The sequence below is a fragment of the Cyanistes caeruleus genome, chromosome 4 (genome assembly GCF_971803275.1).
Source record: "Cyanistes caeruleus chromosome 4, bCyaCae1.hap1.1, whole genome shotgun sequence".
Classification (NCBI taxonomy): Eukaryota; Metazoa; Chordata; class Aves; order Passeriformes; family Paridae; genus Cyanistes; species Cyanistes caeruleus.
Window position 1 is genome coordinate 76,173,349 of NC_141704.1, and position 20,861 is coordinate 76,194,209.

A 20,861-nucleotide genomic window follows, 5' to 3' on the forward strand; every position below is an offset into this window, starting at 1 on the left:
GCTGGCTTCTTCCCTTTCTCGAAGCCTTTTCCTCCACAGAAGTCCTGGATATAATTTTAATGAAACTGAGGATGCCCTCCCCCTCTCCAAGTTATACACTGGATTCCTGAAGACTGGTTTCAAGGAAGCGCTACTCCCAAGATGAAATACAAAGCAGCTGCACAACCTTGGCAGGGGAGACTGCACAACTGCCACCAAACAGCGAACCTCTACCTCAGCCTAACTGGAAGTGTATCGATATTCCTACTTGGGAAGGTCATGCAGCAGTGGGGACCATCCCTAACATCATGAGTAAAAGTAGTTCAAAAGGCCACAGAACCAGAGGATGGACCCCAGTCTTCCATTTAGGTGACATGGAAATTGAGGTTTTTCAAAGGTTCTCAGCCAACAAATTGATACCTCAGCATGGTCAGAGTTTTAATAGAGATCTATAAAGCAGTGCTATTTTCATGTGACTTCAAGACTGCACCTACATTCTTTGCTGCTATAATCCTTCCAAATTTGCTTTTAAATGATTTGAGATGCATGTGAATGGTAAAAAACTTCCACCTCCTTCCTACATCTCTCACATTCAAAGGAGGGCATGCCAGCCTCTTAATTTAATCGCTCTGGAAGGGCATCAAGACTTGTGATGAAAACAAGTCTTCACACAGGCCTTGCTGGGATAAATGCAGAACCATCAGGTTCACACATGCAGAGACCAGGTAGGGATTGTAAGAAGATCCAGTTAGTGCTTTTGGGAGAATATTCTTTTTTTTTTAAAAAAAATTGAATTGTATGATCATAAAGTATACAGTCAACCTAGAGAATTTAGTGCATCAATCCTTCCTCATACCAATCTGCTGTGCAACACAGAACTTATGTGTTGCCAAGCTGAGAAAATTCACCTGGACACTGACAGGAGTCAATCTAGTTTTCATTTTGCCTATTGGTACTACTGAGAACAGAAATTCCAGGAGTCAAACCCGGCTTTCAACTCAATGTGGACAAATCCCTGTTTCTCATAAGACAGGACAACACTAATTTAAAGGCAGGATTTGCATCCACAGTAGCAAAATAGTTAAAAATGCCAAGACATATTCGAAAACTGAGACAGCCACACACTCTGGCACTGCTTGCAGCAGTAAAAGTATAAATATTAATTTCTTCCACAACAGCAAGCATATGGGGATATATTATCAGGTATTTGCTGATAATGGTGTATTATGGAGTGATAATGGTATGGAGGAAAGGTGGAATGTTTTCAGAATGACTTCTCAGAGTAGAAAGCACTGAATTAACTAATATATTAATGACATTTATTGCTATAATTACTTAGTATTAGAACAAATATTCACATACGGTACTTGCAAAAAAGCCCACACAATTACAGTATCCATAACTCACATTCTTTTTGAAAACTGTGACTATCATAGGAATTTAGTCAGCTTTGGGCTCTACACAAACTATTTAGCAACACACAATAGCCATTTATCAGAGAATTCCAGCAAGGTATTACGTTTGGGAAACCTGAATAAGAACTTCCAGCAGCAGGTTACAGGTCCCCAGACTGGTAAGGGCACATAACTCCAGTATTCACAATTCCAGTGTTTGCACCTTTTAATCCAACACAAGGTATCATTGGAAAGGTAATGTTTGCAGTCATGTTAGAAATCCCAACTCCCCATGCATGCAATATTAGAGAGACAGTAGCTGAATATCAAACACACCGAATTTTAAGGTATGAAGTTCGAGACAAGCACACAGAAGATGATAGGAAATCTTTCACAATACTTCAGCTCAATTGTTCCGGAAGCATGAAAAGAATGATAAAGGAAAATAAAAAGGAAAGGTGACACAGCTCACTGAGAGCATGGAGTAATTTAGGAGTTTGTCTAGTTCTGCTTAGGAAGCCAAATGAACCACTCACCAAAGGAAAATGATAACCAGTAAGGAAAGGAAATCAGATGAATACACAATTTACAGACCTTCTAGATAAGAGATATTTACCTTCAGATAACTTTAAATTCAACTACTGAAATCAAGTATTTCCAGTCTCCAAAACTCTTGTGACTTAGACCAACATCTTTATACCTCTAATCCATGTAGCTGGAGATGAAAAAAAAAAAAAAAAAGAGAAAATTAAACAGAGGTTGAGTTACCTACACTCCAACTCAATCTGTTACTGGATACACAGCAAGATAAGGTACAGTCAATAAGGAAGTCCTCAGGCAATCTTCTGCCCATAGAATACTCCAAACAAAGTAGTCCTCTTTTTCTTGCTCAGTATATTTCATTTGAAATGTTTAACTAGAAAATGGGGTTAGATCAAAAACAGATTTCCAGGGAGAGCTGCACTACAGCTGCACTCAAAGCTCAGTGCAAAATATTAGACATACAAGCCATGATGATGGAGAAACCAAGTTTCCACTCTTAAATTTATATAGTATAATTAGCAACAAATTTACTCAGAAAAGTATTTTAAATATATTTTGGTGGTTAAGAAGCACTTTCCTATGTGATGACATAATGCTATTCTTTACATTAAATCCAACTTCACCCAAGAGTTGCTTTTGACTTAAAGTGGAGTCTAGTAGTATAAAAGCATATTAAAACTGATGTGAAGTTGAATTTTATATGTGCTTCAAGACATCTTGAAAAAGTGGCAAAGGTTGTCTTGGTCTTACTGGAACCCAGCTTCTTTGCCAATACACAAAAAGCCTTCCACTAAAGGGAACCATTTAGGTTGGAGAAAACTCTTATGACCCTTGAGTCCAACCACTTCTTGCAGTCTTTTTCTTCTCCTTCATCCTGTTTCCTGGAAAGCAACAACATACCATCATAATACTTGTCAGTGGATCATGTAAATCAAATGAAAATGTACCCACTGGGTCTCAGTGGGTCAAGAATCAGCACCAGAATAATTCTCCTCCCAATGTCCACAACACAGCCAATCCTAACACCACAGAATTCAGGAGAACAAGCCCACAAAAACTGCATTTTGCACATGGTCCAACAGCCTCGATGTTTTTGGACAAAGAGGTGTGGACAGGTGTGAGGCAAAGGGGAGAGCCTGCAGGCCTGTCCTAACAATAAGCTTGACACCCCTTTCTAGGTGAAAACTCATGTAAAGGGAGCACTGGTTTTATGCCAAAGCTCTAATAACATTCCCAGTCAATTACTAAGATAAAAGACCTATCTAACTCCTCTCTTAAGGAAAGGACTCACCCTTCCTAGGAAAAACCATGTGCTGTTGGATATATTGAGAGTGAGCAGTACTGTGAGCATTATCTAGGTGCTGTATGAGGCTCTTGCCTCAGAGAACTCCCAAATAAAGAGGTCAAGAGAGAAGATATAGATTCAGGCAGACAGTCAAAAGACAAAGGGCACACAAGGACAAAGAAAAGCTTTGTAAAAGTACCTGTGATGAGGTGTAGACAGAACTGTATCTGTAGGCATTCTTGAGGTGCAGGTTCAAGGAAGATTTTGAAGGAAAAGAACATAAGATGATTTTGTATAACTATAGAAGAATCCTCTAATATATGAACAGCAGCAGTATAAGGGACATAATTGACATACTCAGCATATGGCAGTGCATAACTTTTAAGTGAAAAATAAATAGGTCATGAAATGTCACCAATATACCTTGAGCACAGGGTGATATTTTTAAATTATCTGTATTTGTTTTGATATTTCAGTATTTACTACTTACCTACTCTTTTACATTAACATTGAACAAATCTGACTTTATGTTAGCAGGCAGCCCTTTATTAACACTCTAAAACTTCAAGTTTCCTCAAAAATGCCTTCAACATGCAATTTGGAAGGCAGCCAGGTGTGAATAGCCACCTCTAACTGAAAAGCACTAAGAAATGGAATGAACTTTGGAATGGAGAATATGTTAAGTTCAGTTATTATGAAAATACAGCAGACAGGAAGAGTAGCTGGTGTGCCACAGGGAAAAGTTTTACACAGGTTGATTGCCTAATACACATTTCTTTTGTGGACTCCTAATCATAACATACTGGTGAGTAAAACAGTTCCAGTGCTGCGAGCTACATGTACTCACCAATTTAAACTTAAACACATTTGCACATTTTTTAAAAAATAAACAGTCTTGTGTTAATCTCATAGTCTACCTCAATATCCCCCCACCCCAAGCACCCCAAAGGTAGATGATCACTTCCTGCAACACAAATAGGAGTGGGAAAAGACTAAATACACGTTGAAACATTTAGCTAGTAACTTTTTAAAAAGTAGTTTACCTTGAATGTGTATCCCTTTTCCCCTCAATGCTGAATCCACATGGCTGAGCTCCCACCACTACTGCAGTGGCTTTCTCCAGCTCCAAGTGTAGCTGCAAACCTTCACAACCATGTTTCGCCCTGGGTTGTTTGCTTCAAAAGAAATAAAAAGAAAAAAAAAAAGAAATCAGAAAAAACAAAACAGGGCACAGCATTAGCATTGTCCTTTTCGTGGCTGAGCAGGACCAAGGCAGAAATACTCTAGAGGAGAAATAATGAGATTTTGCTCCTCACAGGAGTTTAAAACATGGCCAGATTTTAGGAATTATACCAACAGGAAAGTGTTCTCACAATTAAGTGCCTTCCTTGCATTCTTTCTCAGCATTCATGGGACAGAAAAAATCCTAAAGAAAAATAACTTCCCTGCCTCACCTGGTCATTATTAATTACAGACTTAATCAAACTGGAAAGGCCACGCAACCCCATTTCATTAGAAACCTGGAGGGAAATCACTCTTTTTTTTTTTTTTTCACTGTTCCTTTTCCATTGCTTTTAGGCACGGGAAGAGTAATCAGAAAGTGTCATTTTCTGACTCCATGGACAATCAAAAGCCAGAGCTGACTTTTTTAACATGGGAGGAATAAAGGTGAGATTTCTGGTGAATGGCAGGAAAAAAACTAAACACCTGTCATATTAACTAGAAAGAAACCTCCTATCTACTGAAACTGTACTGAGCAGAGTATGACTCCACTTACACAAAGCTTGAATTACAGGATATTTGTTGTAACAAACAGAAAAATCCCAGAGAACCCTAGGCAGGGGTCAGGCTGGGCAGTCAGGCAGGGCTATGTCACAGCTCTCTCCCCAGGCTGACAACCTTTTCCTGGTGCAAAGAACAACCCTGCCAAGGAAACATGTGCAGTTTGCCTGGCCAGTCTCCTTTTCCTCCCTTGGCCACAAGGCTAGGAGGAAGGCAGCTGTCCTGCTGCTCATCCCATAGGAAGCTTCAGACAGGGGAAAGGGTAGGCCTGTTGATGGGAAGAAACTCTAATACACATAAAGAGTCAGTGGACAGACTGAAAGTCAAAGTGTCAGAGGGATGTGATGAATGTCCTTGCTCCTTTTCTGTCCTTCACCTGCAAAACAAGGAAATTCCAACAATGTTGTTATCATTTGTGCAAGGTGAAAAATCTGTCCTTACTATCCTGAGTCTCTGAATGATTATCTGGAGAAAGCTTCCCGGTGATCAGTCCTCAGCTCCTTGCAAGAAGCAGCTGGGGAACTCCTTACCTCAACACACATCCAGGACAGCTCAGGGTCCCTCAGGACAGGAAAGCCCTGGAGCTCCTGGAGCAGCTCCAGGGGAGGGTAACGGAGATGAGGAGGGGACATCTCCCTGACAAGGCAAGGCTGAGGGAGCTGGGGCTGTTCAGCCCCCAGAGGAGCCCCAGCTGGGAGGGACCTGCTGCTGCCTTTGCAAGGACTGGGGCTCATCCATTGGAGAACTAAGGTAGCACAGAAGATGGAAAGGCCAGGCACTGCTTCACACAAAGAAACTGCATATGCTGTAATTTAACTAATCTTCTTACAAGTGATTTGAAAAAAATTTTAAGGCCTCGTCTTAGTCTTATCTAGTCCTGGATAGCAATGGCATATATAAGTCACAGCCTTAATGTAAACTACTTGTTTTTCAACATATTTGGGTACCATTATGAAAAGTGGATGCATACAGCTGAATGATAGAACAGATAAAATTGAGGGGAAAATTTGGCCTGGTGTCAAAAATCAAGCTAAAATTATAGTTACATCCATATTAAGTAGAAAAAAAACCCCGACCATTAGTTTCCTACCTTAAATCTTTTGCTGAAAACACTTTAAAATCTGATACTAAACAGTCCAGCCATAGTCCTGATACAAAATGCAGTACTATGCAGATGACACACTAGGAAAAATAAAATAAAATTAACATACCAATGTTTGTGGCTGGACCACTGTACCATTACTGGCATTTTGCTTATGTAGTGATTCCATTGGTGTTTTGCATTACATGACAAAACCATAGGTTCCCCTTCTAAGAAAAGAATTGCTTAATGTGCCAAATGGTGCATCTGGAGAGAAGTACTGCCAGCCTGCAACGATAACAACAAAAATAGATTAATCCAATGTTTGCTGGCTAGGTTTCTAAACAATGATGCTACTCACAATATTCCTATTAAGAATCATATTTTGGTAGTGTATTACCTAAAGATTTCAGGCTGGAAAGCATCCTTAATCCTTAAAAGCCATATTATTATCTGTTTTTTTGGGGTTTTTTTTGCAAATCCAACAGCTGCAGGGGAGATGTCTGTGGGTTTGGTGAGATATCATGTATTATTAGTGCTTTGCTTGAGCTTTTTAATTAAATTATTCTGTAATCTTTCACTGTCAGAGACACTATCAGGAACAAAAACTGTTTGATCTTCAAATGAGTAATTTAAAATGAAGCCTTTTGCCTGATAGTGTGGATTAAGTGTCACGTGGTATTTAAGGTTCAGCACATGTATAAGGGAAGATAGGTAGAAAGGACCTACTTGATCACACACGATCCATTATAATATGTATTTCCAAAGCCTATTACACTACCACTATATAAAGTCTAGCAGGCCCCTACAAGAAGTGACTTTGCTACTTCTTTGGGCAGTTCCTGCACAAATCAATCTTCTCCTGGAATCCTGCAGGAGAGGCCTCAGTGCCTCTTGTCTAACTTGTTGCAGGGCTCTGTACGGCTGGAAGTCTATGGCTGTGCAACTCCACATGAAAACCTGCAGTGCAGCAGACCTCAGCTGATGCCTTAAATTTAAACTATGCCTCCTTTTTAACAGTATTTTCTTCCTGACAATTTCACTGAAAGAAAAGCAATTTTAGAGCATTTTAGACTCCAGAGGCTCAAGTTCACACAGAATGATAAAAAACATAGACAGATATACTGATTTACTCCCAATAACACAAAATACAACCTCTGCCAGCAGAAGGAACACAGCAGATGTTGTTGAAGATGCTACTGCTGTAAAGAAGACAACTGATTCAGGGTAGGTTAGAGACATCACCAGCCTCATCAGTCCCAGCAGAAGATGCAGGAATATGGAGGCGCCTCAGAGCAAGGCTCTGTTTTGTGACAGCTGTACCAAACCATCCAAGAGCACAACCAGGCAGATCTGCAGCTGTTTCAGAAGCTGGAGGAGCTCTCTGGTTCACAACCAGGCAGATCTGCAGCTGTTTCAGAAGCTGGAGGAGCTCTCTGGTTTTGAGGTTTGTAACAGTCTCTGCATTACAAAAGGCATCCAAATAATATGGGTAATTTTTTTCCACTAAAGGTGAAATATTTTCCAACTGAATACTTCCCTGAGTAGGCTCCAGGCATGCTTATGGGAACTTCTGGAAAGTGGCCTGCTTTATCGATCTAGGAGCAAAAATTGCCCAAAACATTGTTCTGGAGTTGTTCACAACCAATATGATATAGTCTATGGATCATTTTAAATACTCAGGGAGGGGGAAAATGGTGATTCCTTTTTCTAATGAATATTTAATCCCAAAAACATTCTAGAGGGCAAACTGAGATAGCTGAGACAATACTTAACCGGGCAGTAGAAATGTTTCAGGGGTGACACATCAGTGCATGTGACAATGTAGATACAACACAGGTGAAATATCTGAAATTCTGTAAAAAATGTGGATCATTGTCATACTCTGTTTAGGGCTGGAGGGGTGAGAACAGGTATGGCTCTCAGGGTTCCATCCCTCAGAAGCTGCCTTTATGCTGTAAAACTTCTCATCAGCTAGAACAAAGACACTGCAGGGTGGGACTGGAGGAACTGATGGTGTGGAACAGCACACGGATGGCCCCATGTTGCCCAAATCCTGCCAGTTGGGGTGTCTGGGACAGTGCTGTAGATGTCTACTGGGGAGTTACCCTACTCCAGACTTCAACTAGGTAATTACCACCTCACATAGTATCAGTGAATACTGAAAAACACAATTAAGCCAAACAGCTTCTCAAAAGTCTACATTCATCCTCTCCCCAAAATGGACAAACCAATTGTCACAGGCAGTTTCTGTGTCCCATTATGTGAAGAATGTAAATAGTTTTGACATTTACCAGTGCTTCCTAAACCTGAAAGCACCTCCTCATAAACTGATCATGCACTTTCAAAGACAGACATGGAGGAGGTTGCACCGTTTGGTAAATAAACTGGCCTGTCCTCCAAATACATTGACATTTTTCCTCTCACAGAGCAGCTCCTTTATTTTCCCAAAGATCAGACTTTTTCCATTCCAGTAGATATTTTCCAGGATTGCTCTTTAGTTCCTTCCTGAAGAAACATGTTTGAAAATTGATCTTATCTAAGTTATTTCCTTAACTGACACAGAATATTAATGGAAGTTTGAGCAACTAATTCAGAGCAGCATGCCTGTCACCAAGGGGATGAGGAGTACTACAGTTAGACACAAGTTGTGTGTCTAACTCTTATGAATTTTCCAAACAGCTTTGTAAAGCTGATCTCTACAAAGTCTTATTTGTTTACTTTAAATGCCCAGACTTGTGCTTCATTTTATTGAACAATCAGCCTTGAATTCTTCCTAGTGGCATTTAACATACATCTCTTATTTTAGTGTCAGACATCAAATCTACAAGTTTAGCTCGCACAACACACATCACAAATTTCTGCCTAACTTACTTTTATGCAGTGAAAACATTGCTTTTCCTGAAAAACAACGTAATAGCAAAAGAACAAAGTTCAGAGTGAAAATGGTGTGGCATGGTTTTATCCTATGATAACACAACAGTTCTTTAATATTTAACTTTGATAATAACAACTGAATTAGATACATGCTTCCGGAGACACAAAGTGTTCCAAGCCTGGCTGCTTCAGAGATGGTGGATGCAGAGATTAAGTGACTGCCTGAAAGTAACACAGGCCTGTGGCAAAGTCAAAAACTGATCCAAGAACTCCCAATTCCTCTCCATTGTGTGCACCACAAGGCCATTGTGCCTTTCGACTAGCGCATTATTTTGTACCTGTAATAGTGTTTGCCTTCACCCAGCTTTGTTAAAATTGCTCTCAATACCATTAGAAAACACCAGCTGTCACCTCCAACAACCCCCATGTTTGGCCTCACAAGTCCTACTCGCCCCTCAAAGCTGGGGGAAGGTCCAGGAGCATCTCCCAGCACAGCTCCAGACACGCAGCACTGACATCCCATCTCTCTCCTGTCCTACAAACACAACCCCACAGACCTCCCACCTCCTCCCAGCCCTCTGAACAATCAATTGCCTTACAATTTATTTACTAAACCTGCAAATCTGGCAGCATGGTGTGCAAAACCTTACTCTTCCATTAGTGTCTAGATGGAAGCTGTGGCTCAGGAACCCTTTTCATATCCAGTCTGGGAGGCCCATGCTCACCTGGTGCCCAGCAGCTCCAGCTGCAAGAACGAGTTGCCACTGCTTCTGGAGGGACCTTTGCAAGTGTATTTTTGCAGAGCTGTAGTTCCAGAGAAGATAACCCCAAACCTTCACATTTTATTTGGATAAGATGGAGAACATGGAAACTGAACTGAAATGAAATCCCTCTATGGGGATTCAGAAAAATACAACTGGTTGTTAACCACTCGTGTTACTGCATCTCAGTGGGAAATAAACACCAGACCTATGCCCTCCAAAACCTCCCAGATGTGATTTGTCCAGAGCTGCAGTAAAATCATAAGTACAATCATAAAAACAGTCCAGGAATTGCACACCAACATGTCTTGGCATTGATCACCACTAAACAGCCACTGCACCTTGTGTTCACACAGGACTGCCTCACTCAGGGCCTTCCTAAATGAAGAGAAATCATGGTATGCCAGAAAGGCATCAAATCCAGCTTCCATAAATCTGCTAAAAATGCTGGAGGAAAAAAAAGCCCATGAAAAATGTTTGCAAGGAGCAGTAAATGAATATGGAAGTCTACAGTTCATCTAAAATATAAAATTAATCATAATTTTGAAAACAATTATTTCCCTTTTTTGAAACTCCTTAGTTTTCACAAGCACACATACCTGTTTTTATTTTTGCATAAACCAGCTCATCCAGATTTGTTCCTTTTAGCCAGATTCTATAACTTACAGTAGATGAAAAACAAAAATCTGGATTCTGTCAAAGGATGTGAGATAACATGTGATTAAAAAGGATTTCAGGGATGAAGTTTCCCAAGTAACCACAGAAAAGCTACATATTGATCACTTGAGCTCAGAGTTCTCCCTTTCCCAAGGGAAAGGACATAAAAACATGCATCTGTTTATATCAGTTTGAGAGGAAGTGGTAGAAAGGATGACTGTAACAGTGCCCTGTCCAACATTATTTCCTGGAGTTCATCTGCTGATGTTTCAAGTGCATCTGCACAAAGTGCACCTTTGCTAAACTTCTCAAAAAAATATATGAAACCTCAACTATTTCAGAACAAAAAAATCAAAATTAGGTGATAATAGATATGGAAAACCAAAGCTATCTTCTCCCTCTCAGTCCACCTGCAGGAGCCAGCAAAGCGTATTTAAATTTGTGTTTGAATCCATCAGCACCAATGCAAACACGTTATTCAGAAATCTCAGGACAACAGAATTTATTTTATTAATTTCTAATCCTTGTCTCCAGCTGGAATAGCTCCCATAGCAAACTCTGGAAGCTTTGCAATGGCAGTGACAGCAGAGAAAAAGGGAAAAGGGAAAGAGGATTACCATCAAAGAGACTTACCCTCAAGTGATCACTTGCCAATATTAGCATATGCACAGTATTTTTAATATAGACATAGAAATGACAAGGAAATATTCCTTTCACACTATTAAATTATCCCAAGGGTGACGGTTTTGAAAAAGTAGAATACCTTACACTATTCATTAATTTAATTGCACAGCATGGCAAACAGCACTGTGCATTTCCCAACAGGCATCAAGTGTAGAGGTCTCTTGTGGAGACTCATGCTGTTCATTTGATTTGTAATCCCTGGAGGACACTCTGTCATTGACATATTATACTCCTGTTCTGTAACACGCTGGACAACTGGCTGTCAACTTCTTTCTCTGAAAACCTGCTGTCACTTCAGGGTGTGCTGGGCAGTCTCCAGCACATAACAGGCTCCAGAAGATGCTCCTTAACTCCCAGTGACTTGTAGGCTTTGGCATTGATCAAAACAAGGGACAAGATGCTGATCATTTTCTCAAGGGTTCTGCATCTTAGCAACTAAAAGACTGAATCTGTAATCCCATTCATTTACCTCACTGATAAGACAAGATATTTTTTTGTTTCAGATTTATTTTCATGGAATGATAGGGGATAGTAGGATATCAGTCAGTGAAATTGAAGGCACCTGCTTGCCATTCAGTGCCTGATAATATCTAATTCCACGGCTTGGAAAAATTTAATCTAGAATTTTCTTTAAAAGGAAGAGGGGAATAAACAGTTAATAAATAAAAAGAGATACGTGGCTGTGGCATAGGGACCCTTGGGATCTGGCACTTGGGAGTAGCAGCAGTGGATTTGGCACCCAAGGAGAAGCAGCACTACTCTTGCCTCCACAACAGCTTTCACCAAATTCTCCCCCCCATACCCAGCACAACCTTCACAGTAACAAGTTGTCCTTGTATGACCCACATTTCCAGCTAGTAAAGTCCTCCTCTCTTCCCCCTATTCCCTCAGAAGGCATCAGTTTTCTATTTTAAAAATATCAAGTCACCCTATCTCAGCTGCATTATAAACAAAGACAAACAAAACAACCCAAAACAGTTTTGTGTGTGTGGAACTAGAAAAAAAACACTTCAAACCCAAAGAAGTTTCCAATAAGTCACTCATTGAAATTCAGGAAGAAAAAACCCCAAAGGGTAAAAATACCCCCATGTATCCAAGTTCTCTGAGGCCATTTCTTTCCCTCATCTGTGTTCCATCATCTTCTTCCTTATCCAAAAAAGTTGTGGTGTCCGTGGGAGTATGAAAAAACATTGGTGTGACCACGGAAAGGAACTCTCTGTCTGGCAGCAGAAAGCCATGCGTTATCCCGTCTCCAGGAACTCAGCCTTCCTTCGACAGTCATAAATATTCTCTGATGACAAAGCAGAGGGTAGTCATTCAACCAGACTGAATAATACTGTACAACCCTGAAAAGCACACCGGGATCTGTGCTCTGTCCCCAGCCACAACTAAGATCCACGGAAAACAACCCGACTGGCCTCATGTGTAGGATACCCTGAGCTGCCATATCCACCCTCAGGTGGATTCAGGCAGGAGTGTTGGACTTCCCTCTTTCAGAGGTCTCAACACACCTGGTGACCACAAAATTTATCTGAGGACAGTGTCATCCAGAGCAGCCCTTGGTGAAGGATTTGGGGATGCCAGTGGGTGAGAGCTGGACATGCCCCAGCTGTGTGTGCTGGGACCCCAAACTCTCCACGTGCTGGGTTGAGAGTTATCAGCCTCAACCACACATCAATGAATGGCACAAAGGCTGAAGAAAGCACCAAAGCACAGGCTATCTCATTAATGATAGCTAGTGTATGCTATTAATGAGTACACAAGTAATTCTGTCCCTTTTTTAGTTACACTCTGTCCTTGGGAGTTTTCAAAGTTCTCCAAAACATTTAGACACAAGTTTTTGAAAGGGAGGGAAAAAAAGACTCATTACACTACATTGTGTAATCAAAGATCTCCTAATTTTCAGGAGAGCATTACTTTGACATCTTGTTCCATAAATTCTGCTTGTGCAAGCAGACCTGAGAATGACCAGTAAAGTATGTCATAGTCTTGCCAAAGTTATTGACGAGAAAATGATCTTCATGACCAACCTTCCCCCAGCCAGAAGAAAAAAAAGTTCTAAATATAAGTCACTCTCTTCTGCTGTCCTCCTTTTTGCTCTCCAAACCCCAAATTAATAAATTTACAGTGAATAAACAAATAATCACCTTATGCTTACCCATATGCCTTCTCCTTTTAGGTAGCCTTATAAATTAAATTTAATCTTGCCCTTCAAGGTAGGAACAAGTAATAAAACTAACCTGTTTATTAGTCAGTGTAGTCTGAGAATTATACTCGCATTTCTGCCTTTGAGACCGTGAGGGATTGTTGACACAATGGAGGCCAAGCATGCATTTATGGTGCATGATATCACCGTGGGGCTCACAGAGGCAGTTTACTTATTCCACAGATGACTGCCACAAGAGAATGTAATTGCTCAATAATGTGTCAATGTACCCATGGGAAGCATTTAAGTCATCTGAGACCTGTATTGGGAACTTGCCAAGGACCCTTGCACTACCTCTAATTTGCATAAAATGGAGAAATTGTGGCCATCTTCTGCAGTAAGGATAAACAGAACAAGGGAGAAAGTCTGGACAAGTCTAAAAAGCACTCCTTTCTCAGAAAACTGAACATAACTGGAAGGGGAAAAACTGTTCCCCAGATTCAGGAAATAAAAGCTGCAAGACTGACAAACTTCTAAGTAGGTGAGTCAACACCAGTGTGGTACACTCCAGCACATGAGATGATCTGCATCGGGGACAAATTAACCTCACCAAGAATTAAAGCCTCAGAAATATTACACCTGACTGAAAAGCTATTTATGAACAATGAAATACTCATACCATCTCCACCACAGATTTATTTTTTAGTCATAAATCAAGTTAAAGTGGAACATCCAAGTGATTGAATATCAGTGTGAGGTAAATAACAATTAAAGCCCTCTGAACACTGCAAATCAAGTATCATCATGTAGAATCAGCTTCGTAAATCAGTCTTTTCCATACTTCTCAAGAATTAAAGGGTCATAGGATGAGATCCAACTTTGTGGATGCCTACTTTAAGCATGTAACTATGTCTATTGATTTTGAAAACACTGCCCAAATGCTTTAGTTCAGGTACATAAAAATATCTGGGTGAGCAAAAGCATTGGTAAGAAAGCCATCACTGGAAGCTTTGGGAAGCTTTTCAAGCTAATGGAAATTGTAACTCTCTCCAATAAGATCCACAACAAGGTAAAGAGACGCCGCAGCTAAAGTGAGAATGACCAGAGTCCCCAGTGGCTGAAGCAAAACACGAATTTACAGCCTTTCCCAGCATCCTATTGGAGAATCTTCCATGAATTTTCCAAATGGTATTGTCACATTTTCTGTTCAGTTTTCCGCCTCACAGCTCAGAACTTGCCCTCTTGTAGCACAAGTGGGTTCAGTCCCCATCCCCACAGTGAGTTAAAGGATCTGACTGAAGGGCATCCACTGAAGGACATCCACTGAAGGACATCCACTGTGCCATGACATGATGCTCAGCTCAGGGCCCACATGTGACCCACTCCATGTAAAAAAAAATAAATAATAATAAAAAAAATCCTAGTTCTGCTAATTTGAGCGTTAGTCTTTCCATCTAGTTTTTTCCCCCAGCCCTCCCTCCCACCCTGATCTGACTTTTCCCATTTCAAAAGAGATTTAGAAGTCTGCCTAATGGCAGGTGGGTGGAGGCACTCCAGATACTATGTTTGTTGGTAGCCCAGCAGTTATTTGTGGTTGACTTTTTTGGTTGCCCACAGGAATTTCCAGGGTGGTGTAAACAGACTGATGTGGGTTCTTTTCTGCTATATAGATCACACCATAGAGAGATATCAAAGGAAAAAACCAAGCCCATGAATAATGCACTAGTGGGAGCATTTGAAGCTCTGAACTTTAGAGACTGGCCTCTGAATTTATTGGTTTAATTGTTGGGTATGGACACTTAGGCTGCCAGATAGCTTTTGAAATCAAAACATCACTGAAAGGTTTCCCGAATATTTAGAAGTTTATACAAAGTGGGCTCAAGTACTGGCAAACTCCAGGCTGGTCCCGCCCTGAAAGCACTGCCCTAAATCTTACATACTAAAATTGTTCTTTCCTTTTTTCCCTCAGCAGCACAGTGGTTTGTTTTTTACTTCAGTGAGGCATCTCAACAACTATTCCATGGCTCATTGCTGCTGTAACGCTGAGAAGTTGAAGGGGAGGGTTTCAAAGGTATGGATTAGTAAAGCCCCACTGATTTCAGGCTAATTCATACTAGCCAGGAAATTCTGCCCCTTGTTCTCTTTTTCTTTTTGTTTGTTTCTACTGTTACCATTATGCAAATGCAACTTTTGCCATGTGATTTCCATGCGCCTTGTGCTCGCACAAGAGACACACTGTGGCATTTTTAGCCTTGAGACGAACAACTAGCCCATGATTAAAATCACGTTAAGTCAATGGTGCAACTTGCTAACCATTCTTAGTCTGGCATTTCCAGCTAAAGCGTTTCTCGTAATTTATTTTTCCAGGAGGATTTGTATATGTTTCTGTCAGTCTATTTTGGAGCACGGCAGGTTACAGAGGCACTTTGATTCATGGCTGGACCTGGATTATTTTAAGTAGAAAGAAAAAGGAGTCTTGGTTTTAACAGCCTTGCACTGTCATCTTGCGGTTGTGGTGCTCAGTTCCTCACCCTTATTTGGAAATGCCTTCAACAAGAATTTGATTTGAGCAGGAAGAAACAGTGATAGCCTCACTCCCAGGGCTTTGGTTTGTTTGAAGGCCTCCTTCTTGACATTCTTGAGACAACAAGACAGATTGACCTTGCCAACTGTTTCCACTTCAGTTTTTTCCATGTCCTTCCTTCGTGAGAAGAAAGCCTCACCTCCTCCATAAAACCATCATTATTTAGAGAACTTAATCTCCTCCAGACTTACAGCACTTCCACTATGGACACGTGCTCCAAGACAAGTTTTCAGGGCACTGGTATGCACAGTCCTCCTTCCTACCTGAGCTTTAAAGAGGGAACGCTCTGCCACCATCAGCTCCTGGTGAGGGACAAATCTGTTTCACAGCTGAGGCAAATAACTTACATCATCTTCTTGGCTTTACCCACTAATCTCAATTTGCAAACAGCAATTATTTTTGCCTCTTTTCTGGACTGCTCAAGACATGAATCATGGGATTATCCTTGTAGACCCTTCCAAGAGTTAATTTCCTGAGCTTGTCCAAAAGACAAGAGAAAGCCCTTAGCCAGGCTTCCCCTCATCTCCACCAGTGCTGTTCCCAGCCAGAAAGCTGCTCTTCCACCTGCTTCCTCATATCTTCCTGCTGTATAAAAAGAAAGCATATTCTGCAAAGATTGCCCTAATCCATCCCATCCCAGTGAAGCCTGGCCAAATCATCTATCAGTGAGTGACCAGAAATGAGGAAATCAACATAGCTAGTTACTTGGATGTGTGCAGCAGGATGTTACCCCAACTTAAACTACAAATTCCAAAAGTTGCATCCATGTCCTCCTCAACAGACAATACTTAGATCTCCTATTATACAAAATCCTCCTTACTGTTTTATCAATACCAGGAATCAAAAGCTTAAAAATCTATATTGTTTCTATTTGTGCTATTCACTTCAGTAATTTTTCTTAAATTAGAAGTAAAAAATCCTCATAAGGTTACTCTTGTTACATTCAGTTTGAGCATCTTTATTTGGGCTGCCAATACCTTGAGGAAATGTTTATTTTTACAGAAACCACAGTTAAAATTAAGAGTTAGGGGCAAAAAATCAAAAGTGGGTTTCTAAGGGACTTCGTTTAGTATGTGGGGGAAAACCCACTGTATTTTGATTAGAATTGTGTTACTACTGTTCACTTGAATGAAATTTAGAGTGTGAAAAATGAACTCTCCATTTTCAGAAAGAACTGTCTTACAGCTTAAAATGTTGTAAACCATAGTTACTTCAACTTTCCTCTTACATGTGAAAATTGTCATGATTTCACAAACAGATTGTCACAGGTAAGATTTGTGCATCAACCCAAAATCTTAGTGCCACCAGAAGGATCCTCTGTGGGATTTTGAATCCATTAAAGCACCATTCAGAATCTCTGTGAGGGTTATACTCTAAAACTCCCAAAATACAAGGTATCTATGCAAGATTTTTTTCAGCTATAAGGAATTTTAAAGGGTAAGAATTATCTATTTTGTCCTCACACTTTCAAAATGACTACATTTTAGTTTAGCTTCAGAAAACAAGACTTCTTCAGAGATAAAATACAAAACCACTTCAGAAAGAGGATTGCAAAACAATGGGGTAGTATGGAAACTTTGGAGCTGAGAGTTCCCAGAAGTGTGACTACTGTCATCAAACAAATGGACTGAAATCACAGACTCATAGAACCATTCAGGTCGGAAAAACCTCCAAATCCAGCCTGTGACTGACCCCCACCTTGTCACCCAGACGAAAGCACTGAGTTCCACATTCAGTCATTCCTTGGACACCTCCAGGGATGGGGACACCACCACCTCCTGGGGCCATCCTTGCCAAGGCCTGACCACCCTTTCAGTCAAGAAATTCCTCTTGGTGTCTAACCTGAACCTCCCCTGGCCCAGCTTGGGGCCATTTTCTTTTCTCCTGTCCCTTGTTCCCTGGGAGCAGAGCCTGACCCCCCTGGCTGACCCCTCCTGTCATGGAGTAGTAGAGAGTGAGAAGGTCCCCCTGAGCCTCCTTTTCTCCAGGCTGAGCCCCCCCATCTCTCTCAGCTGTTCCTGCTGCTCCAGGCCTTTTCCCCAGTTCTGTTCCCTTCTCTGGACTCACAAATGTGAAGAATCTCATTTTTGGCATGCTTAGCAGATATGTCAGGAGATAAATCTGACGGACAAAGGGTGTGTGGGAAACTCCAATCCCCATGCATGGAGATGCCCTTGAACCCAGGGACTGACAACCTGCAGAGGGCAAAGCAAATACGGGGACCCGGCTCAGCACCTGGGAGCAGGACGAGCTGCCATCTCCCCAGAGTGCAGGAACACACATCCCACAAGGCTGACAGCACCAAACCCAGCTGCTGCTGCTGCTGAAGGGTTCCAAGAGCAGCAGGGACCACCTCTGACAGCAGGAGCAGCATGCTAATTTCATCCTTCCCCTCGCTGCCAGCGCTGCCAGCCCGGCTGATAATTGGCACTAACTGCGGCCGTGGTTGCTGTGATGTGGCAGCTGTTTGCCAAGAGCTGGACTGAGACCACCAACTCACTTCAGACAGGCCACTAAACACTCATCTGAGGGTAACCACGAGGTCGCTCTCAACCTGGGTTCGATTCAAACTGGGGACTCCGAGGTGAAAAGGCTCCGCATTCAATTACCAGTCCCCTGAGTCATCCCATCCACCCTCTATAGTTATTTCAAACTGCTTTGGTAAGCAATATCTGAGAACATTACATGTGTTCAAAATGCTAAAAATACATGTCTAAGAAGGCAGGGAAAAGATTAGATCGCTCAGAAGTACATTTTCCTTTATCTTTAAAAAGAAAATAAAAAAAATTTCTTTTTTTTCATCATTCACTTTCAAGCTGTTTTTTCTTTTTTTTTCAAATATTTTTCCCACACCCTGCTCTACCATTCCAATTAATTTTTGCAAATATCTTTAGAATACAAAAGAGAGAATGTTCTTGGAAGAAAAATAAATGTTCCTTTTACCTTTTTTATTTTCTAAGTAGTTAAATCAGTACTAGAAAGAAGGTGAAAGTACTGGGGTGGGGGGGGGGGGGGTTAGGGGGTGTGAGAAGGGTAGCAGGAACAAAAAAAAATGCTAAAAGATGGATTAAAAAGGCCCCACACTGAAAATGACAAGTCCCAGGGATTCCACCCAGGGTTTCTCAGACGTGCAGATTTGTTTTCAGAGTGACGCTGCCCTCTGGTACCCCAGGATATGGTATTTTCAATGCAGCTCCAGAGGGTCACCAATCTATTTGTGTCACCTATCCTGGGATCTGACAACTCTCCCCAGGGGCTCAGTTAAACAAGTCTTCAGTTTTTAAACAAAGTGGATTTTAATTGAGAAGCACCTGTGGTGAGAGTCTACCAGCATTATTAAAAAGCAAATTTATCACAGTGAATCATAGAAGGAGGAGGTGGGGGAGCCAGCGGGGAGGGGGACTCCACACGTACGTCATACCTGCAACACAGAACCAGTCCTTTCATAGAAAACCCTTGGAGAAATGTGTAGGATTTGACTGCACCCCACAAAGAGTGTTTTTCCCAACAAGCTGTTCCCAGGGTGCTGAAAAGCTATCATTCATAAAAAATTATTGAGGGGGAAGGAGGTAGCAAAAGGGAGTTCAGGAGGCCAGGGAAGCCAGTGGGAGCTGCAGAATGAGACCCTCTGTAAAGCACGCACCTGTTTGTGGCCACCATAAAAGCTTAAATAGAAAGCCTAAAGTTCCAGATTGGGGGGGGTGGGAGGAATGGGGAAAGAGGGAAAACATAATGAAAGCTTGTCTTAATATAAAAATAAACTTTAACCCATGGAGTGCAGACTCACAACAGATGGCTGCAATTTAGAAAAAAGCCCTAGCAAAGGGAAATACACAGAACTGAGGAGGAAACTCCTCCAGACTCATCTTGGTATCATCAAACATAGGTTTGGGGCAAAGACTGGAATTGCACCACTTTATAAAATATGTGGCTAAAAAACCTGCTTCTAATAAAATAATAATCTAATAAATAAAATAAAATCTAATGTTGGCCTAGAGAGCAGTTGATAGGAGGTGCGAAGGTCTGTCTAAATGTAGTAATAAACAATTCCAATAAGGAAGAGTTTACCAGGCAACGAGAAGTGAGTGCAACCAACAGTTAGAAGATACACAAATGTTTACAGTGCCATAATTTTAATGACACTATTAGTAAGATCCCTTGGTGATTTGCAGTGTTATGCACTCACTTTACCCTTGGTGAGGGGCAAAAATGTTGTGCTCAAGCATGTTGACCCAATTTAGAAGACTTACCCTTAAGGGTGAGGCTCCTCATAGGTGCTGATCACTAAGGATGCTTTTTACCCTAAGAAAACAACTGGGCATTTTCACCCATTATCTCCTTATCAACATTTTCCCATTTATTGCACATATAACACTGACTATTTCCCCCCCTCTAGTTTATGTAAATCAATCTCACTTCTAATCAAAAGTAGGCACAGAAAAGAAATGCATGGTGCAGAATGAAGGGGCTAAGGAACAGAAATACCAGCCACTCTACATCCCATGTCTGGTGGTTTTGTAAATGCTTTATCAACGATTTCAGAATTTGCTTTTTAAAAATCACTGCCAAAGTAAAAATCTACTTCTCTCGTGCCACAGTGCCTTGATCTACAAGGCTTGCTTTAACTTTTTTTGTTAAGACACTGTCAGCTTGGACTTGCATGGACAGAGACTATTTACAAGAACATGGTGTTATAGGACAAGGGAGAATGGCTTCAAAGTGAAAGTAGGCTTAGATTAGGTATTAGGAGGAAATTGTTCCCTGTGAGGGTGGTCAGGCCCAGGCACATGTTGCCCAGAGAAGCTATGGCTGCCCCATCCCTGGAAGAATCAAAGGCCAAGATGGCAGGTTTTGGAGTAATCTGGTTTAGTGGAAGGTGTCCCTACCCATTGCATGGGGGTAGAATGAGTTTTAAGGTCCCTTCCAACCCAAACTATTCCATGATTCTATAACTGTTTAGATCTCTTTTTCTAGGGATTATCTTTTTTAGTCAGCCTACCTTGTATTTTCTTCTAGCACGCTCTTTCCTTCCTCCACTTTAATTCTTACATTTAACATTAACAGCTGAATAGTTCTGCAGAAAATGTA

General features: G+C 41.2%; 1 protein-coding gene across 4 annotated transcripts in view; it reads right to left on the reverse strand.

Annotated features, from left to right (window-relative positions):
• LOC111923340 (uncharacterized) overlaps nucleotides 1-20,861 on the reverse strand; it is a 58,882-nt gene that overhangs the window by 16,104 nt on the left and 21,917 nt on the right. For 3 of the 4 annotated variants that reach the window (XM_086885934.1, XM_086885935.1, XM_086885933.1), the window contains exons 3-7: nucleotides 6,195-6,352; nucleotides 4,245-4,376; nucleotides 3,401-3,439; nucleotides 2,746-2,797; nucleotides 1,990-2,088 (exon numbers count right to left, since the gene is read on the reverse strand). In XM_086885934.1, coding sequence (XP_086742060.1) covers nucleotides 2,068-2,088; nucleotides 2,746-2,797; nucleotides 3,401-3,439; nucleotides 4,245-4,376; nucleotides 6,195-6,283 — 333 coding nt within the window. In that variant the 5' untranslated portion in view covers nucleotides 6,284-6,352 and the 3' untranslated portion in view covers nucleotides 1,990-2,067. Of the gene's footprint in view, nucleotides 1-1,989; nucleotides 2,089-2,745; nucleotides 2,798-3,400; nucleotides 3,440-4,244; nucleotides 4,377-6,194; nucleotides 6,353-16,036; nucleotides 16,092-20,861 lie in introns of those variants that run through there. The other variant, XR_015285930.1, reaches the window with a different exon arrangement.